This window comes from Emydura macquarii, unplaced genomic scaffold, assembly GCF_026122565.2.
Source record: "Emydura macquarii macquarii isolate MOO-44397 ecotype Brisbane River unplaced genomic scaffold, CSIRO-AGI_Emac_v2 contig_2948, whole genome shotgun sequence".
NCBI classification, from domain to species: Eukaryota; Metazoa; Chordata; order Testudines; family Chelidae; genus Emydura; species Emydura macquarii.
Window position 1 is genome coordinate 50,666 of NW_027133085.1, and position 18,743 is coordinate 69,408.

At 42.8% G+C, this 18,743-nt stretch overlaps 1 protein-coding gene across 1 annotated transcript in view; it reads left to right on the forward strand.

The window, feature by feature from the left end:
• The window catches only part of GALNT12 (polypeptide N-acetylgalactosaminyltransferase 12), a 76,519-nt gene that overhangs the window by 48,033 nt on the left and 9,743 nt on the right, over window positions 1-18,743 (forward strand). Inside the window, exons 8-9 of the mRNA XM_067569887.1 lie at window positions 5,035-5,148; window positions 13,749-13,904. Of these exons, the coding sequence (XP_067425988.1) occupies window positions 5,035-5,148; window positions 13,749-13,904 (270 nt within the window). The remainder of the gene's footprint in view (window positions 1-5,034; window positions 5,149-13,748; window positions 13,905-18,743) is intronic.

Consider the following 18,743-nt stretch of genomic DNA (forward strand, 5'->3'; position numbering starts at 1 on the left):
GGTTCGCACGTGCTTACCGCCGGACTGGCGCCTCCTGGGGGTTGTCTGGGGAATTGGTCCAGGCCAGCGCCCATGTCCGTAGTCTGTGCACTATCACACTGTCACTGCAGTTGGCTGTAGCCCTTCCCTCAGCTATGCAGAACTACAGCATCCTCTTCCTGACTCAGCCCGCTGGCTAAGTCACAATCTGTGTTCCCCCCCCTTGCGGGGGAGGTTTTGACTCCTCAGTAGTCAGGCCACTTTGCCAGTGGCCACTTCAGTTTCTCATCCCATCACGTCCTCAGTGGTGCCTGCAGTTACTTATCCTGCCACTTCCCAGTGGTGAGGAGGGAGAAGAGGAGGGGACCTTGCCTACTACTCTACGTCCCAGCCCAGGGACCCTGTGAATTGCAGCCTTTTGCTGCACTGCTAGTTCCTCTTCCTGCTGCTATCTCCCTGGGCCACTACTCCCAGTCCCAGCATCTTCTTCACCTGCTCTCAGTGCCTGCCACTATCCACTTTCAGCAGCCCACCAGGAGCTCCTCTGGCTCCCTGGTACCTGCCAGCAATAGCTCTGCCTCAAGTGCTATAGGTTTCTTAGCCTATTGGGGAGACAACCTTCCCTTCTCAGACTCCAGGCCACATCTGCTCTGCTCTGGCGTGCAGTTCCTTTTATATGGGCCTGCTGACCTTTGATTGGCTGTTTCTCACAGCCTCTCTCCTGTTGGCTGCCTCCCACGCAGGCTCCCTATGGCTGCTTTTAACCCCTTAAGTGCCAGTGTGGGGTGGACAAAAGATACATCAATTTCTCTCATTAACAGGTAGTGAAGGTGAAACAACATCAGAGAAAAAAGTATAACCAAAAACACAATGAATGACTTGAAACAGGCTTTGAGGAAGTGGAAGGAACTGAGAGTCAGTGATATAGCCTATCTGTCGAGCCTTAGATAAAATATCCCATGACTTGAGGAAGGGTCCCAACAGTCAGAACTTTCTAGAGGGCTTTGGGCTTGTGTGGAGGGCCAGGCACATCCCAAGAGTGTGGATCAGTGCTGATGTACTCCAAGAACTCCAGTTCTACGCAAATAATATTTATTTACAATTAACTGATCTTCCATTTTTTCATTAATATTGATATACTTCTAACTAAACTAAACTAACAGGAACTAAAATGTCCTCGAGTGAGAATGTTACTTTGGTTCTACTCTCTGAAGAAGTGACTCATATATAAATGTTACACACTTGATCAGTAGACCTGCTTCTTGTGTATATCTCGATTTACTTTACATCTATTTCCTTGAAAAACAAAAAAGTTTGTATTCCCCGTTATTCTTGTTAGTTTTGCAATGCCAATATAGCTAAAGGGGAGTGACCAGGATACCATTCTGGCTTGTGCATCAGCAGAAATGTTAACTGGCTTCTAATTTCAGAATATGCCTGCTAACGTAGTTAGTAAAGTTTTAGGGTTCAAAATCTGTTACTGATGCATAGGTTGCATTTGTATATAATAGGATTTATTTTTACCCTTTTTCTTTTTTGAAATATTCGGGAATCATGTTAAAAAACTAAATTAAAAGTGTTATTTAGCTTGCATAGTCAGATGCTCAAAGGTTAGGAAATGCTAGATTTAAAGTTGTCCATGCACTGAATGAGGCAAAGGTCCTGTGGAAAACATAATATGCAAATGGATTCCAAACAGTTCCAAACTTCACTTTGCTACTTAAATAACATTAGTTTTTGTATTTAATATGGACTTAGGAGTCTAATTTTAGGCATCAGTTTTTTAAAATCTTAGCCTCAGTATTGAATCTCAAATGGATGAAGTATTTTCATGGAATTTTCAAGGTGACAGATCCTTTGATCACACAAACACAGTTAGCCTATGATTTTTAGAAGGGGGATTTTCAAAAGCGCTAAGCATTAGAAGTCTGACTCCTCTCCCCGTGACAATGAGCCAACATTGAGCACTTTTTGAAAATTCCACCCTGTCTTCCTCTCAGAAATGGTTCCTAATATTTCAGGATATTTTAAAATTGCAGTTTATTACCTATCCTTAGAAGGGTGACTAATGGTGGTTACAGAATACACCGCATGGAAGACAAAAATGTATGTAGGCAAAGAAACAATGAGAAATCCTGTATGGACAGAATTACTGATAGCTTTTATGAGATGAACTAAACACTACATAAGGAGAACAAATATTTTCTTGTTTTTATTTTTTTAATGCAGCATTCTACTAAAATATTAAGGTAAGTCTCAGACAAATGTAAAATCCTGTGCTAAGTTTCTGTTTAGACTCTTACTTTAACTCTTCTTGGATGACTTATCCTTGTTTGATACATGTTGGAAAAAAAAGGATACTATCATGCCATGATTTTTGTCAGCACAAAGCAAACTGTCTTTTCTCAGTTTATGGGAGAAGATAGTGTTTTTACAAACCCCCTGTCATCTGTTCCAGCCTTGGAACAAGTGATTAATGAATTCATGCATAAATGGTTTCAGGACCAGATTTTCAAACCTTTATTTTTTTGTCTGTCGATTATGGGTGCAAATATCTTCAGGTGCAGCTTGCATCATTTAGATGCTTAGTACTTGGTTGTACCCATGTATCAGTTTCCTAGATCTCTAAAAGGCCTAGTTTATGGCTGTAAAATTACATTAGAAAATGCCTGAGTTCACAAAATAAGAGATCCAGTTATAATCAAGATGAAATACTGGCCCTACATGTTTGTCTGCATAACAGAAATATATATGCAGGGGACACAAAGATGAGATGACACAATGATGGAGCACAAACACTATATAAAAAGTTGTTCTGAACTGAAATTTAAGGTACTTAGGCATCTTTTATACAGTGTTTTTTTTCTTTTGAATTTGCAGTTTCAAAATCATCTTTAAATTTTCCTCTCCCTTATGTCTATTTTAATATTGTACAGCATACAAAGAAAAGTTGTATGCATGTGCAGTAATTTTGTTTGCAGTTTACTTATGCACACAGACACAAAACTGTGTTGTTCCTAAAAGTCAATAATATTGTAGAATACAGATGGATAACTTAAATTGAGAGATAATCATTGAGATGTGTAATGGAGTATGGGTAGGAGAATATTATGCTGGAGCACTCTTGGTGACTTCTTTGCTTGGAGTAGCCATCTGGGGATGACAGCTGTGGTCAATATTTGACTTTGTTGATCTTCCAGTTGGGTTAAACAGCCAGTATGGCAACACATTTAGATTTCTGAGCAACTCTGAAGTCAGAGATTGAGGGTAAAAGAAACCCATTAATGATTTTAGTTGAGTAAAATAATTATAGTCATTTATCATTCAGCATAACTTTAATCTGATATTCCTTTATATCAGATATTGTAAGTATTGGAGGCAAGTGTTGGGCTTTGTTTGTTTTTTAACTTTTATAGTTTCAAGTTTTGTTCAATTTTACTTTTCTCTTTTTGTGTGTAGCCCTTTAAAAGTGTTAAATGTAAATGAAAATTTATCTTGGTCAAACTACAATAATTTTCAAAAGAGATAGAATAGGTTCTAATGCAACTGCCTTCAAACCAAGCCATTCTACATTAAAAAGGAAGCCAGGGAGATTTCCTTTAGTTCTGGAAAGTACCACTAAACTGCAAGGTATGAACAGCTGCTCAGATGGAGATCTATTAAAAGTCAAAACTGCACTTATTGTTTAGTCATATGTTGATTAATGGTGTTAATGCACTCACCAAAATGGTGACAAACATCTGGAGAAGGGTGTGTGAGGAGTGTTCTTGAGGCTAAAAGTATTACAGTGCAAATGGATTAAAAAATCTGGAAAGAGAAGATTGGGTTGTAGGTAAAAGTGGACGCAAACAAAAATAAAGAAAAATATTTGTGGAATAAAAAGGTAACTTTTTTTTTAACCCTTTTAGTTGTTTTATTTTGATTTATCCATTTTCACTGGCAAGCTCCCTAATTTCTTCGTCTATTCATTCCCTGCACTGGTATCTGTGGATATAATTATCACCTAGTACTTGAGGAGAAGCAAAATTATACCTTCAGTAGTCATAGGGAAACTAACCCTGCCTGTTTGTTCTTTTATATGCAACATAATAGGATTCAGGTAAAAGAGGCATTTAGCTTTAATGCTTATTTACAGAATTTTTTTTGTTTTATGCAAATTTACATTTGTTTAAGTGGTTAATATGGGCCTATGCAAACGTATAAAATTTTGAATTATCATTATGCCCTGGCTCAACTCATTTTCAAATTTCATTTGTTTATCTTGGATATTTTTATTAATTGGAAGTCCTTATTGATTTGCCTGTGGAATATTTTTTAATTTAAAAAAACCATAAGGTAATCTTTCTGCAAGGTGTCAATAGCAGTAGGGAGGGCTGGGTTCAACATGATGACTAGTCCCTTCTAAAAATAAATAAAACATTTGGTTCAAGTCCCCATTAAAATTGAATCCACTTGCAGGTTTTAGGAACTTTTAAATCCTAAACACTAGTTGCCTTCACAAGGCTTTTTCTCCACTCTGAAAACACAAGTGCTTGAGAACATGAAACACAAATACCTTTTATTTTGAAAAATGAAATATGGCAGACTCCTGGGGCTCAGTGATTAATTGTCTAGTTTACTGGAGGGCAAATTACTGTTCAGACACACTCCCCACGCACCCAAACCTGACTCATGAATTCAGTTTGATTCTGTGGCAATCCAAGTGGGTGTCTTCCATCCACCTCTGCCAGGCATGGCCCAGTCCAATCAAGTAAGCAATACCAGGTCTGCGCCAATCCAGTCTGCCAAAGTCGCTGCCACCAGGTCTGCTGCTGTCAGGTTCTGGTTCAGCAGAGCCAGCTGCACGAGGTCTACTCTGGTCCACTGTTATCAGGTTCAGTTTTACAAAGTCACCTCTGCCAGGTCTGTTGTTACCAGGCCCTGATTCAATGAAACTAACTCTACCAGGGTTCAGAGCTCCGAGTGGGAAGCCCATAACACAACATAGGAGTATGAAGTGACACAAATGTATCTACTTTAGGCTGATACTTTAACATGATCTTTTGTCTTACTTAGTTGAAGAATAGAGGAATGGCAAATTACTGCTTTGATTACAACCCTCCAAATGAGCATGAAGTAACAGGGCACAGAATCATATTATACCCATGCCATGGAATGGGACAAAATCAGGTAAGATTTGGGTTTTTTTTTACTCTAGTTATGAGAAATGTTATGATTAACACTCTTAAGATGTATGATACAAAGTAAAAATGCTCTGCAGTATTTCTGAGGGGACGTGTGGCCACTGCAATGTGATCTTAGCCAGCACCGTTTCTATTTTTGGTTTCTTCATGAGATTCTATTAATTTTTATCTGTCTGATAGAAAATTGAAGTCAGGTTTTCACAGTTCTCAGTCATGTTTGTAAGATAACTAGGCCATGTTGACCCATCTAAGTCACCCCACATCTGTCAAGCAATTATACCTTTTAAAATGTTTTCTCATCTGAATACTTGTCTAACTTTTTTTATATATATATATATACTCAGAATTGCAGCTTCTCTTCTAGTCTGTTCCACATATTAATTGCCCTACTGGGTAAAGATGTTTCTTCTAAACTCTCTTAGAACCTGGTTCTTTCTCAGCTTTGGTTTTTACTTTCTTGGTTTGAAGCCTTTTAGCCTCAAATATTTGGCTGTCATCCTTCACCATACTTCTCATTTTCAGAATACCAAATACAAAAATTAGTTTTGTTTTGTGTACAGTTTTGGCCTGTCTACATATAGTCATGAGACCTTAAATGTCTGAAAGAGCTGCAGGGTTCCAGGACTGTAATAACTTAAGATATTTGAGTAAGCCATGTTTTTATGCCGGGGTTTCGTATAACTCTAACGAAGACTGATTGGTGCCACCACATGCCAGCATTCTTTATGATGTACTGACTTATCCGCCATATTGGTATGTTTTCTGGTTCCTTTCAGGACTGAGGAGATGTGGTGTGCCCATCATAGGAGGGATGGTGAACTATCTAGGTGTGTGGTTGTGAGGCAGAGGAGTGTAAGTGTATGGCAGGAGCAACTAGAAAACTTGGGCAGGTGCCTGGGTTTGGGGAGGTGAAGGGGGGACAAGATATTCTGAAAAGGAGAAATGGTTTCAGAGGAGCACCACAGTTGGGGAGAGCCATGCAGTTTGCCAGTCACCTTTGTAGACTTCTGGAAACTGTCTATGAAGAAAATTAAAATATAAAGGCATGTGAGCAAACATATATTCAAGGGGAAACTTTCAATACAGAATCCATTTTGCCTTCTTTTTATGGGAGTTGGGGTAAATGGCATCCCAAGTTTCCATTTGAATCAAACTGAGAACAGATTTGTTCCTGCCAGGATTTATTGGCAGTAAGATTTATTACTACTACCAGTATTATCAGTGTTAGTATTTAATAGTATTTGTACTTTAGATTGCAGTAGAGGCCATAATGTGTAGGTACTTTCTAAACACAGGAAGCAGTCCCTGCCCTGAAGACAAAGACAGATGAAGGGTGGGGGTGTGATCATATATCATAAAGCCAAGGGATCTGGCTAAGGTTAGGCACGTCTTCGATTTTAAGCACACTAAATGTCATCCCTTTCCCTCTTCCACTATTCAATCCTCCTCCCACAACATGCTGTTTCAAATGAGTAGTTCAGTGAGAAGATTAATGAAATAGATAAACAGATAATTTAGTCAGCTAGTTTCTTGTTAGGAAGAAGTGACTACTTTCATGGACTGCCACTGGAGCTAATCGCATCCATCAGAATGGTAGAACTCCCAAAGGCACTTACCCAGTAATTTTATATAGGGGGTTTCTGTTCTTTTAAAAAATATTTTCATATTCTAATGGAAGATTTTTCAATAAAAACATGTTAATTTCAGCTTTGTTCCAATAGAAAAAAAATCATGTCAGAGGTAAAAGGGCAAAAACAATAGAGAATTATTATTTTCGTGCTTCTGAAAGATTATTGTGACAGGATGACATTTTGCAATTATTCTTTTTCTTGACTAGAAATAAAAGAAAATGAACTCTAATTCTGTTGTGAAGGTATCACAATATAATGCCCCCGCACAGGGATGTTACTGTTCCCTTTCACAACTGATCATTTTTAGACAAATGGGGGGAAATGTAAAAGTCTTCTGGTTTTGTGAGCTGGTCCAGGAGAAGGGCTGCTGACTAAGGCTTTACCCTAGCCACTGCAGCCAGCTCACTCACTCAGAATGTGCTTGAAAAGGCAGCCTGAGCAGCAGAGCCTCCAGCTCCATACTGGCTATTCTGTGTAGACACGCCATGACCACACAAAGAAAGAATGATAGGTTGGCCTTTCACCCTTCACGCGGCCTTGAGACTTGGCCTCATCCTCTTCTGTCCTTCATGCCGTGAAACCCTGACACAGCTCAGGGTACTGTTGGCCCCAAATGATACAGCAGCTGGATACCACACAAGGCCAGTATGGAGCAAGCGAAGCCGCCTTTATCAAGCTCCCCAATGAGCTGTTCCACATGCTGAGGAGGAGCAAACCATTGGTCCAGGAATCCAGCATTTCTCTGAAACAGAGAAAATGCACTGAGCATTCTAGCTGGTCCAGTCTGGAAAGAACAAGAGCTGATGACCTTTGGGTTCTAACCCGCAAAAATATGATCACAAGGTGCCTGCAGCCATAGACCAGTTTTTTGAATGCCCAAACTCTTAGGCATCTCCAGTCCATAGAAGCTTGGGCACTATAGCAAAAGCAGACTGACAAAGCCTTTCCAATGGTAAGTGAAAGAGAGACTGTTATCCCATGTGATTAGTGTCTGCGACATGCTTAGCCCTGAAGTAGATATTACATTCCAAGTAATGCAGGCCAAATCCTCGTAGCCTTCATAGCCAGATACTTGGAAATTAACTATATAAATCATGGCCTGGTTATCAATCCAGAAATCAATCACTTTATTCCCTTAGCTCCTCTCTGTAAACCAAATGCTTCCCATATAGGAAGGAACTCTAAAAAGGTGCTATCTGTAATGAGTCCCTTAACCTATCCACTGCTCCATCCATCTCTTGGCACATTAGGAACCAGAGTAATACACCCCATGACAGATGGTGTAGTAAACAGTATTCATCTGGGCACTGTCCTCAGTAAGGAAACAGGGAAGGTCTCATAATGCCACTAGCATCCAGTTTGTTTTCGATCACGGCTCTTGCTGCAGGAGGCACCCCAGAAATATACTGTCTTACACTGCTTAAGGCCGTCTCTTGAATGGTGCAAGCTCATTAATTAGTTTGCCAATTTGTCAAAGGAAAGTGGACATGCACCAGTCTTTTTAATCTGAGCAGATTCCCTCAAGAACTTTAGACAAACTCACTAAGTATAAAACATTAAAATAAGTTTATTAACTACAGAAGGATAGATTTTAAGTGATTATAAGTAGTAGGTATAAAGGCCATAAGAAAATAAAAAGTAAACATGCATTCTACATCCTAAACTTTTAGATATAGCAAGAGTTGAATCAAACAGCTTTTCTCACCCCCACTGGATGTTGCAGGCAAGTTACAGTTCTTAATACATAGGCTGAATTTCCTTCTGTTCCTGAGACCAATCTCCTCAGTTCAAAGTCTTCCTGGTGTTCTTGTTGCCGTCAGTGGAGGCGGGGGAGGAGAGAGGTGGCTTCATGATGCCACTGTCCCTTATTTTTTACTCTCAATGCATGTCTCTGGAAAGATACTGGCCAAGGCATGTCCTGGTGGGCCTTGCCGAGTTACAGAGTTGAGCAATTCCCTTGCTGATCAATGGTCATTCAACGTCCACTTGGGTCACCACCCTTTTAGTCAGTGGAGAACTAGCAGTGGGCATCTCCCAAACTCTCAACATATTTCAGTAACAACCATGTAGCAAAATCTCGTAACATCATACGTAATAACAATATACATATTTTGACAGAACAATAAGTTTCAGCAGATCATGACCTTTCATATGATACCTTGTGAGACATGCCTTGTATGAAATATCACAACCATATACAGTGATGAATATGGGGACTACAAGGTGCTACTTTGAGGTACAGTGTGTCACAGTGGCGTAATATCTGTCAAGTTAAAACAAATGCAATCCTTGAATGTGTAATCAGGGAAATATTGAGTAGAAGAATGGAGGTGATATTATCACTCTAATGGGTTTAGTTCTTGTGTCGACACTTAAAGATGTTAAAAAATTGGAAAAAGTTGACAAAAGAGTTACAATGATGATTGAGGGTCTGAAAAACTGGCCTCACAATGACAGACTAAAGACGCTCAGTCCATTTAGTTTTCTCAAGAAAAGGTTAAGAGTTGGCTGTAAATCATGGTCTCTAAGTACCTACAAGGGTACGTGTATTCTGATAATGGAAAGCTGTAACCTAGCGGACAAAGGCATAAAAAGATCCAGAGGCTGGAAGCTGAAGCTAGCTCTGCCAGCTCCAACCCTACTGGCTAGGGTACCTAACCCCCAAGGAGGTGGGGTTTCTCTACCTGTGTGATGAGGAAACTTCCTAACACCAGCAAACCCCATCTATGTGGGTTGACCTACCTTCAGCCAGCGGGGTTGGAGCAGGCAGAACTCATCTGCCAGGGAGCAGATCCTTAGTTGAGGGAGGCCACGTCCCCTCCTATAAAATTTCCAGTGCACAGTCTCTTTGGCTTTAGCAGAGCCATGCTCCCCCACCCCTGTACATGGAAGATGGGGAGCAACCACCTACCCCCTGAAGATAGGAGAGGGGTTCCAGAGGGGTAGTCATGTTAGTCTGTAAACAGCAAAAACAACGAGAGTCCTGTAGCACTTTAAAGACTAACAAATTTCTCCAGGCATAAGCTTTCGTGGGCTGCAACCCACTTCGTCAGATGCATGAAAACCATGGGGAAGGAGGGGAAGACCACAGAGGCCCCTCCCAGAAGACTCTTAGAGCAAGGCAGGAAGCCGGGGTCTAGGGGCCAGTTGTCAGGGCATGGGGAATTAAAGACACATGGGGGCAGAAACCCATGAGGAAATCAGGGGTGGAAGAAAACGCAGGCCTGAGAAGGGGTCAGAGGCACATTAGAGGAGGTCAAAGGTACATGGAGGCACTGTGCGGGGAGGGTGCCACAGAGGGCATATGTGGAGCTGCAGAATCAACAAGGAGCAGCGGTTCCTGGCCAGCTCTGTGAGTTCAAAGGAGTGAGCACTTCACTGATGCTTTCAGTCCCCTTATTTACTCAGCTAGGAGATGGTAGGCAGAGGTCTGCCTTCCACACAGGCTGAGGATCCAGTCTATCCATCTGCCACTGCAACAGCTTTGATTGGCTCTCCTTCCCTCTGAGGCGAGTGAATGGGAAATCAGATAGGACTTTCCTATAGACTAAGGGTTTTTCCCACAGCCCTACAGAATGTACCTGCTGGAGGTGGCAGATCTGTAACAGGTTCGGATGGGAAGTAGTGGGGTGCCATTGTTCTAAGTGATCATCTGTGGTCCGACTCTGTCTGGGACCATCTACTGCCATCTACAGAGTAGAGCCAAGATCTGTATTTTTCTGGGCCAGTATTTGAGGGTATTAAGGTAATTGAACTTTTGTTTCTTGTGAGCGAAGTCAGGAATTATTCTACCAGAAGTACTAGTTGAAAAGTAGCTTATTTCTCATGTGGATGGATAAGGTTTCTCATTTCTAAGCAGTTTTCTTTTGGTCTCAAGAGCAGACGACTAGTGGTTACCTGTTCAGGTGCACAGCAAAAAGATCTACTTCCAGTGACACACCCCTCCCCCCCCCATGCCTGAGAAAAATCCACTGCTTCCTCATCTAAGGACCACTCGTGAGTGTCCATTGTGGATTAGTTTAGCTTCTTTATGGCTGTGATTTCCTTTCCAGCAAAGTAAGTAGTGATTAGAAATGACTTAGAGACACTACACGCTGCCACACATTTGTGATTTCCCAGCACAGGAGTGTGAACTTGTGCCACCCTGCTTGTTGATGAACACTGTCTCTTGAATCAGGACAACCTTTTTAGCTGCCTTGTCTGTGAAGAACCTTAGTACATCTAGGACCACCCTCATCTCCAGAGCACGCTTACAAGCAGCAACTATTCCTGGAAATACCAGATATTTATTTGAGTGTGAAGTTTGTTTGCACAGTCTTCCCACCCCAAATGTCATCCCAGGTTCACTGCAGCTTAAACTAATAGAATTTAGAAGCCAACATCTAAATGGGGTTGGCCTTGGAGTGCCATCAAGACTGATTGTCTTTTCCAGCACCCAAATGTGATATGAATTTGTTTGTGGCTTGCTTTCACTTGGTTCTCAGTGCCCACTGAGATTGTCTCATGAGGAGACAAACCTTGGGTGCTACAAATACTGTTGAACCATGGCATCCAACATTCAACATGATCTTTATTAAAACCTGCTGTCTCAGGCATTTTCATTGAACTTTAAAATGTTCTTTATCCTGTCCTAGCACAAGGCATCTGTAGGGCCCAGAGAAAATTACCTTCCTCAAGAAGAGTCACAATAGTTTCCAAGATGGCCATCTTGAACTTTTCTTTGGCCACATACTCAGTTAGGTCTCTAAAATCTACAATGGGCTTAACCCCTCCTATCTTTTTAGGTATCGGATTAAATAAAATCCATCTTTTTCCAGTTTGCATGGGCTCAGTAACTGTCAGTAGCATTTCTTATTGAAATATTGTTGCTCAAGGAGGACAGTTCAGAGGATTTTTTTATAAACCAGTTAGTAGCTGTGCCAGACCATGTTAAGAACACATGCTTCAGAGTGGGTAGAGGCCACCACACGTACAAGGCCCACAGTCTCTCTCTGTTCTGTAAAGCTGCTGCTGTTGGCCAACTGAATAAACACTTTGGAGGTCTTCATAAACCCAAAGCTTTTTTCCTGCTTTTCCTGAGGTGGATTTGTAGCTTTCAGGTTCTTGCTGTTTGGTGCCCCCATCCTGACCCATAATGAGCATTCTTTAATTCATTTGTAGATGCATGCTGAGATTTTGAAAAACCTCATCCCCATTGCATACTTAGCTCAGAAGAAAGAAAGGCAGCTGTTGCATTGTGGTAGATGGAGTCTTAGTTCCACAATAAGATGGGGAGCATTCGCTGAATGTTTCCATAGTGGAGGAGTGGAGGCTGTAAGTCTGTGAGAAAGAAGTAGAGAAAAGTGGGAGTTGGGGAGTGGCAGTCCATATCGCGCACACACATCATCCCCAATTTAATTATCTATTCAAGCTGGTGAACCCTCCCACATCTTAGAAAAAGCCTTTCCCCTCTTACCCTCAAACTAAAATACTTCCTGTACTTCCCTGGCCAAATTTCCTAACGTGCACAACTGTCTTTCACTCCTGTAATGTGTTGTTGGGGGCACCCAGAGCTGTGAACCATTGTTTTACCTCTGCCTCAGCAAGAGTGAACTTTGCTGGAGATTAGACTGTGTGTCAGTTCCCTTCCCCACCCATCTGTCTTCCTCACTGGCAAACTCCTCAAGGCTCTCCCAGCCCAAACTGTGCCTGGCAGATAACAATCAGTGAACTCCATCTCCTGAGCTCCTCAGAGATTTCTCTCTGCAATGCACAGTCCCTACCATTGTACATTCACAGAAGGTATTAAGTTCTCTTTTAAAGAGTCAGTGCATTACAGTTCATCAGTTTAACTGGGGTAAACACAGCCTTCCTTCAAACGCAGCACTGTGTTGATCTTTCGTAAAAATAAAAACAAATTTCTTAACCAAAGAATATAGGTTAAATGGTACTAAGTAGAAGGAATAAAAGTAGAAATGACTACAAACACAAAAGTAAAAATACACTTTCTAATGGCTAAGACCTAACTTAATAAGCTACAGTCTTTGTTCAAGGTAGTTTCCTCACCAGTCTTCCATCTACAGCAATAGCTGACTAACTGTTAGTCGGGATCCCCACAGAGTGCATGGCGCTGGTTTTCCTTGTCTCCTCAGGTGAAGGATAATCCAAAATCTTTCTGTGTCCCCTTATATCTCAAAACCTGCCTTTGTTTCCAGGTTCAAAATGATCCCCTGGGGTTCAGTGTCCTGTTTCTTCTGGGGGGGTTGATTCCACCATATTTAAGGCGTCCTCTGGTGTGTGTTCCAAGGTGATGCTTCCTGCTGCAATTTCACAATGTAAATGTTTTCTCCCTGCAATCTCCAATACAAATGAACAGCCCACTGAATTTGGCCACACCTGGTTTGAGGTATTGGCCTCTTCCTTTTGTCTGGAGAAAGCCTGTTTATCAGTTCTTCCTAGGCCCTGATATGCTTGGTTTAAACACTTTTGAGTCATAGGCTTTAAAGCATAGTATCAGCGACTATCTATAATTACACATACAACATTGTCACATACATTGCACAATGATATTCTTGACCAGTGTGGTGTTAGTTTTCAAATGATAAAAAATCCATTGTATTACAATCACACTTTTTATTCAACCTATAAGGATTGTAACTTTTTCAGTATAGAGAACCCGGCTTCATGTTTGTACAGCACTTAGCACATTGTGGGTGCTACCAGAAACAATATGTGATGATAATGGTACTGCAGGATTTATTTCCCATAGAAAGTAAAGTAAGTGCTAGTAGTCAAGACTCCTGGAACAAAAACTCTCATCAGAATTTCTCTCCTGATAACTCTAAGTGAACTTATTAGCACATTGAGATATGGAAACTTTTACCTTTACTGTGTCCTTTTTCTAATAAAATGCTTTTTGTTTACACACTGCACATGTAAAATTATTGTCCTTTGTTTCCTCTCTGGGGATTGGCAGTTTTTCGAATATACATCCCATAACGAGATACGTTACAACACCCGGCAGCCTGAAGCCTGTGCAGCAGTTGATTCCGGGACTGACTATTTGACGATGTACTTGTGTCAAGACAATGTTCAGAATATTCCTGAAAATCAGAAATTTGTTTTCAGAGAGGTAAGCGTGTCATTTTTTTTAACTTTATTGTTTCTGGTCATCATGCAAACAGCACAAACCCAGTAGTTGGACTGGGTCTTAGATCTTAGTGAGGTGCTCAGTCTTGAATTTCAGTATTAGCCTATTTGCCTGTCAACAACAGAGGTGGCAGCAGCACATGAGGAACCTCCTCCCTCTTTCCTGTCTTGAAAGGCAAAAAGAGGAGAGGCATCACCCAGTGGCTGACACCACCCTTCCTTAGCCTCATAGAAATGAAAAAGTTTGTGGATACTTTTCTCAATCCCTCCCTCATATAAAGATTATGATCTTTTGTGTGTTGCTTGGTACGGTCCTCTCATATCCCAAGCTGTATAGCCACAAATACTTGTTTCTTTGCCCAATGAATCTTCTAGTAGCCCAAGATCAACTCTCTCTTGCCTGTGCTACATATGGCTGCCTACTCCCTTCAGAGAAGTGTGCGAGTGGGGATGTGGCAAGGAGTAGGATGTTAATAGTTGTGTGCAGGATAGCCATGGCAGGTGACAAGATGTGTGGTGCAGCCCAAGGGGAGTAACAGCTGGGTGGTTTGGGCCAAGGAGAGGGAAAAGCACAAGAGATGACAGTCAGATAATGTTGCATCAGTTTTACTTAGTTCACAGTTTCAGGATTTCCTTGACAACTTCAAGACCTAAAATCATAATTGTAATGTAAATGAAAGTTGAGATCCTGAAGCATCTACTAGATCTCAAATATACCAGCTACTAACATTGTTATTTAGACAGAAACCATTATGATGAATTGTCTATCAATTCAAAATTATGCCATTAATTGTTTTTAAAAGTAGCCTACTTCCTATGTGGTGCTAGCATCTGCAAATGAGGTTATTTTCAGATCCCAAAAATCAATCATTTTCTTGCTTTAAGAGTACAAAACAGGTGAGACTCTCAGAAAAAAATTCTTAAATGGTCCAGCTTTGGCTGAAGATTGATGGTACATCTGGGGGAGGTGGGGTGGGGTGAGTGGCGATGTGTGTGGGGAGCCTGGGGGAAAACTGGGACTGTGGGGTTGAACCCAGTCCCTCTGTGCTGATGGTGCCTTATTGCAGCGTCACTTGGTACCTCTAGCACTTCTGTCTTGGTACCTTCAGCTGTTATTGGCATAGTGAGGCTTCAGCAGCAGGAGAGTATTTCAGGTGCTTGTGCGTCCTGCTTCTTATACATATTTCCTGCACGTGCTCTGGTCGTCGTGTTCCCCCACTCCACCCCCCGTCTCTTTGCTCCTATTCCAATCCACACAAAGCAGCTTGTCGTTTCACACCCCTTGTCTCCCAGCCTTCCTTTCGCCATGCCACTGTCTCCACCACATCATCGCAATGCCTCCACTTCTATCCACACAACTACCTGTTGCTGTCCCTGCCTTTCTACCCCTCTCATTCTGTGTCCTAAGGCTTCTTTGCTAATCCCATGCTCCCTGCTGCCTCCATCAATCTAATGTGTCACTCATTCAAGTCCCCACTCTCCCTACCCACTCCCATTGTCCACCATTCTTCTTTGCCCTCCAGGGTCGTTTTAAGACATTCGTAGGCCCTAGGCACACTTGACTTCGTAGGCCCCCCGCCCAAAATAATTAATTTGATTTTAAGCTATTAATAAATAGTTTTTTAAATAAAAATAAAAAATTATATATAATATAGGCCCTGAAAGTTTCATAGGCCCTAGGCACTGTGCCTATTGTGCCTAATGGATAATACAGCCCTGTTGCTCTCCCCTTCTCCAAAACCCCCTCCCTCTGACATGCAAACACATACATCCCCCATGCATCACTCTTATTACCATCTCCTTGCCCATATCCACAGCATCTCCTGCTGCCATACCTACTTCCTCCAACCTTTGCATATCCCAAGGCTGCCCTACCATCCCCATTGTTCCTGTTACCCCTGCCATCTTTTTATCCACCAATACATGCCTCCCATATCCTACTGTCCAGGAACCATAGCTGCTATCCCAGCTATCATACATACCCCATAGCTCACAGTCCCTTTATATCCCCCTCCTTCTTCCCCCAAGCCCTCCCCCTCTCCCCCCCCCCCCCGTACAATCCCTGCTGCCTTCCTCGTCACATCACATCTAAATGTGCCTGTTCACCATCTTAGCCTTTGGCAATCTAATGTATGGTTGCATATTTTGACAGGCATCAGGAGTTCATCAAAATGGTGCCACCATCTCACTTTCAGAGAAGGGCATGTTTGGATGTGCTACTTTCCCCACAGCCAGAGCCTTTCCCTGCAGCAGGAAAAGGCTCCAGTAGCAGGGAGGCAGCGGGACACAACACTGCTAAAAAATCACGATGTAGATGGGGAAGGTACTGCTTGAGCGTATAGAGAGCTGTGTAGGGCACATGTCTTCAGGATTCAGGTGTGTCTTTATTCACCTATGCAGTGCTTTACTGTCTATCCTGCCCTTTGTACCCATGCTAGAGATATGTATTGTGTATGTACTCTACGTGTGTGCATGTGCAATATAGACATATCCTAAAATGATACATATTGAATGTACCCCAGACACTTCAGAAGAGCAAGATTTGAAAAAATGTGATTTAAAATACCACTGAGTTCAGTGCATTCAGAAGCATTAATTTTTAAAACTAATGTATTGATTTTGAGCCGCTAAAATCCTCTCTCATGGCTGTTTGACTTCTTTTCATCACTCCCTTTTTTGAATCCCTACACTAGCATCTTCTGTTGCGTTAGATTTAAACTACCTGTCACCGCCTTTGAGGCTGTCTATAAATTTGTCCCTCCCTACCTAACTTCCCTTGTTAAGCTTCACATGACCTTCTGCCACAAATAATTATAATACCTTTGGATTGGGAATTTTTAATGAACAATTTACCCAACTGAATAATGTAGTGTGAGAGAGCAACAATGATGCTATAGTTAAGGTTGGATTCTTTTTTGCATTTAAAAAAGGGGTTCAGACTCTTTTGTGGGGTTTGAAGTTAGCTGATGGAAAAAATGGTTTACATTGTTCCTTCCATTCTCCAGTGCAGTATGCTTATGCCTTTTTGAACAGTTTAGAAGAGGAATTAAAACAAATTGTCATATGCCCCTTCATGATCTTTTGTGCATCCGAAACGAAGAATCTCCATCTGTAGTATGGAAAGTTCTTCTTCGAGTGCTTGCTCATGTCCATTGTATGTTAGGTGTGTGTGCGCCACATGCACCAGTTCTGGAGATTTTTTCTTTAGTGGTATCCATAGGGCTGGCTCTACTGCCCTCTGGGGTCATGCGCATATGCACCAGTATATAGGGTTCCACCGACATCTCCTCCCACCCCCCCAAGTTCCTTCTTACTCCCCAGGACAGTGCTGGAACATCCTCTTGCTTCAGCAAGCTCTTCTAACCCAGTGGTTCTCTTCTTAGTAATAGTATATATAGCTAAAGTTAGTTAGGTCGTTAGCATTTCGTTTACACTGTATTGTAGATTCAAAGGGGATGAAGCCCCAGGGATGGGGTACTCCCCTGTTCCCAGGCTTCAAATCTTGTGCCTCTTGCAAGAAGCTGATGCTGCTGAATGACCCTTACCAGAGCTATCTAAAGTGCCTGGGAGAGGCCCACATGTGAGACAAGTGCAGGATCAGTAAAGGGTTCAGACCTCACACTAAAAAGGAATAAGACATTAGGCTGAGAGCCCTTCTAATGGAGTCAGCTCTTAGACTGGCCTCTGAGCTGGGCCATTCAGACTTGATGCCGAGTACATCAGCACTAGTGTGGGTTGCCCCCCGCCTTGGCACCGAGTACCTCCCAGCACTGATCACCATCCCCAGTGCCTAAGAAGCAGCTCAAGAAAACACAGTGGGAGAGGGCATTCACCAGCACCAAGGAGGGACAAAAGGGGCACAGGAGACCAGGCGAGACCCGTGCTGGGCCTCTCGTCTCCACCAGGCCTTGAGTCAGGAATAGCCTCACCCCTTAGGGTTCCCAGCCCATCTCTGGACCCACTGCTGACTCCTAAAAGCAGCAGGGGTCCCTGGCACCTCACAGTACCATCTGCTCTGGAGCCATTTCAAGCAGTTAAGGACCTCCTGATGATCCCTGTGCCGCCAACACCTCAAGAAGAGAGGCCCCTGCACTGGGACTCCGTGTCAGTACCATGGACTGCGGGACCATCCAGGGAGAAGCCCATGATGAGGCCCCTGCAGTGATCCCCTTCACCAAGATGTTGCTCTCCGGGCCCTTGCGGGTCACCGATGCCCCCTGGACTCCTGGCACCAGTCCCTGGAACCGCATCGCTCATGGCGCTGGTCTCTGGACCCACGTTACTGGTCCATGGAGTTGTCACCAGTCCCCAGAACATGGTTGCCGGTCCCCAGAATTTCAACACCAATCTCCAGAATCTCAGCACTGGTCCCTGTCTCACCATTATCAGTCACCAAAAGACAGTAGTAGCCAGATGCGTGACACCCCAGTCCCTGGCACTGCTGCCTGGTATCAAGGCACCACTCCTCCTGGCACAGTGGGGAAGTGGAAGTGACTTCGGAAGTGATTCGGCACTGCCATTGTCTCCAAGAGAAGACTCCTCGGACTCAGAAGGGGAGGAGGTGGCCCTGCCCGAGAGACAGATATCCACTTCTACACCTACAGGCTTCACCATGGGGCCCCCTGCAGGGGCTTGGCCACAAGAACAATGGCCCATACCATGGCAGTTTGGAACCCATGGGGGTTTCCCCCTGCTCCAGGGTCACACATACAGTCATTCTCAGGGGCCTCAGAGAGTCGATCAACTGTGGTCACCTGTCCACCACCTGACTTAGTCCTGAGTCAGACCAAGAGGCTGAGACTTCCACCATAGTCCCAGAAGG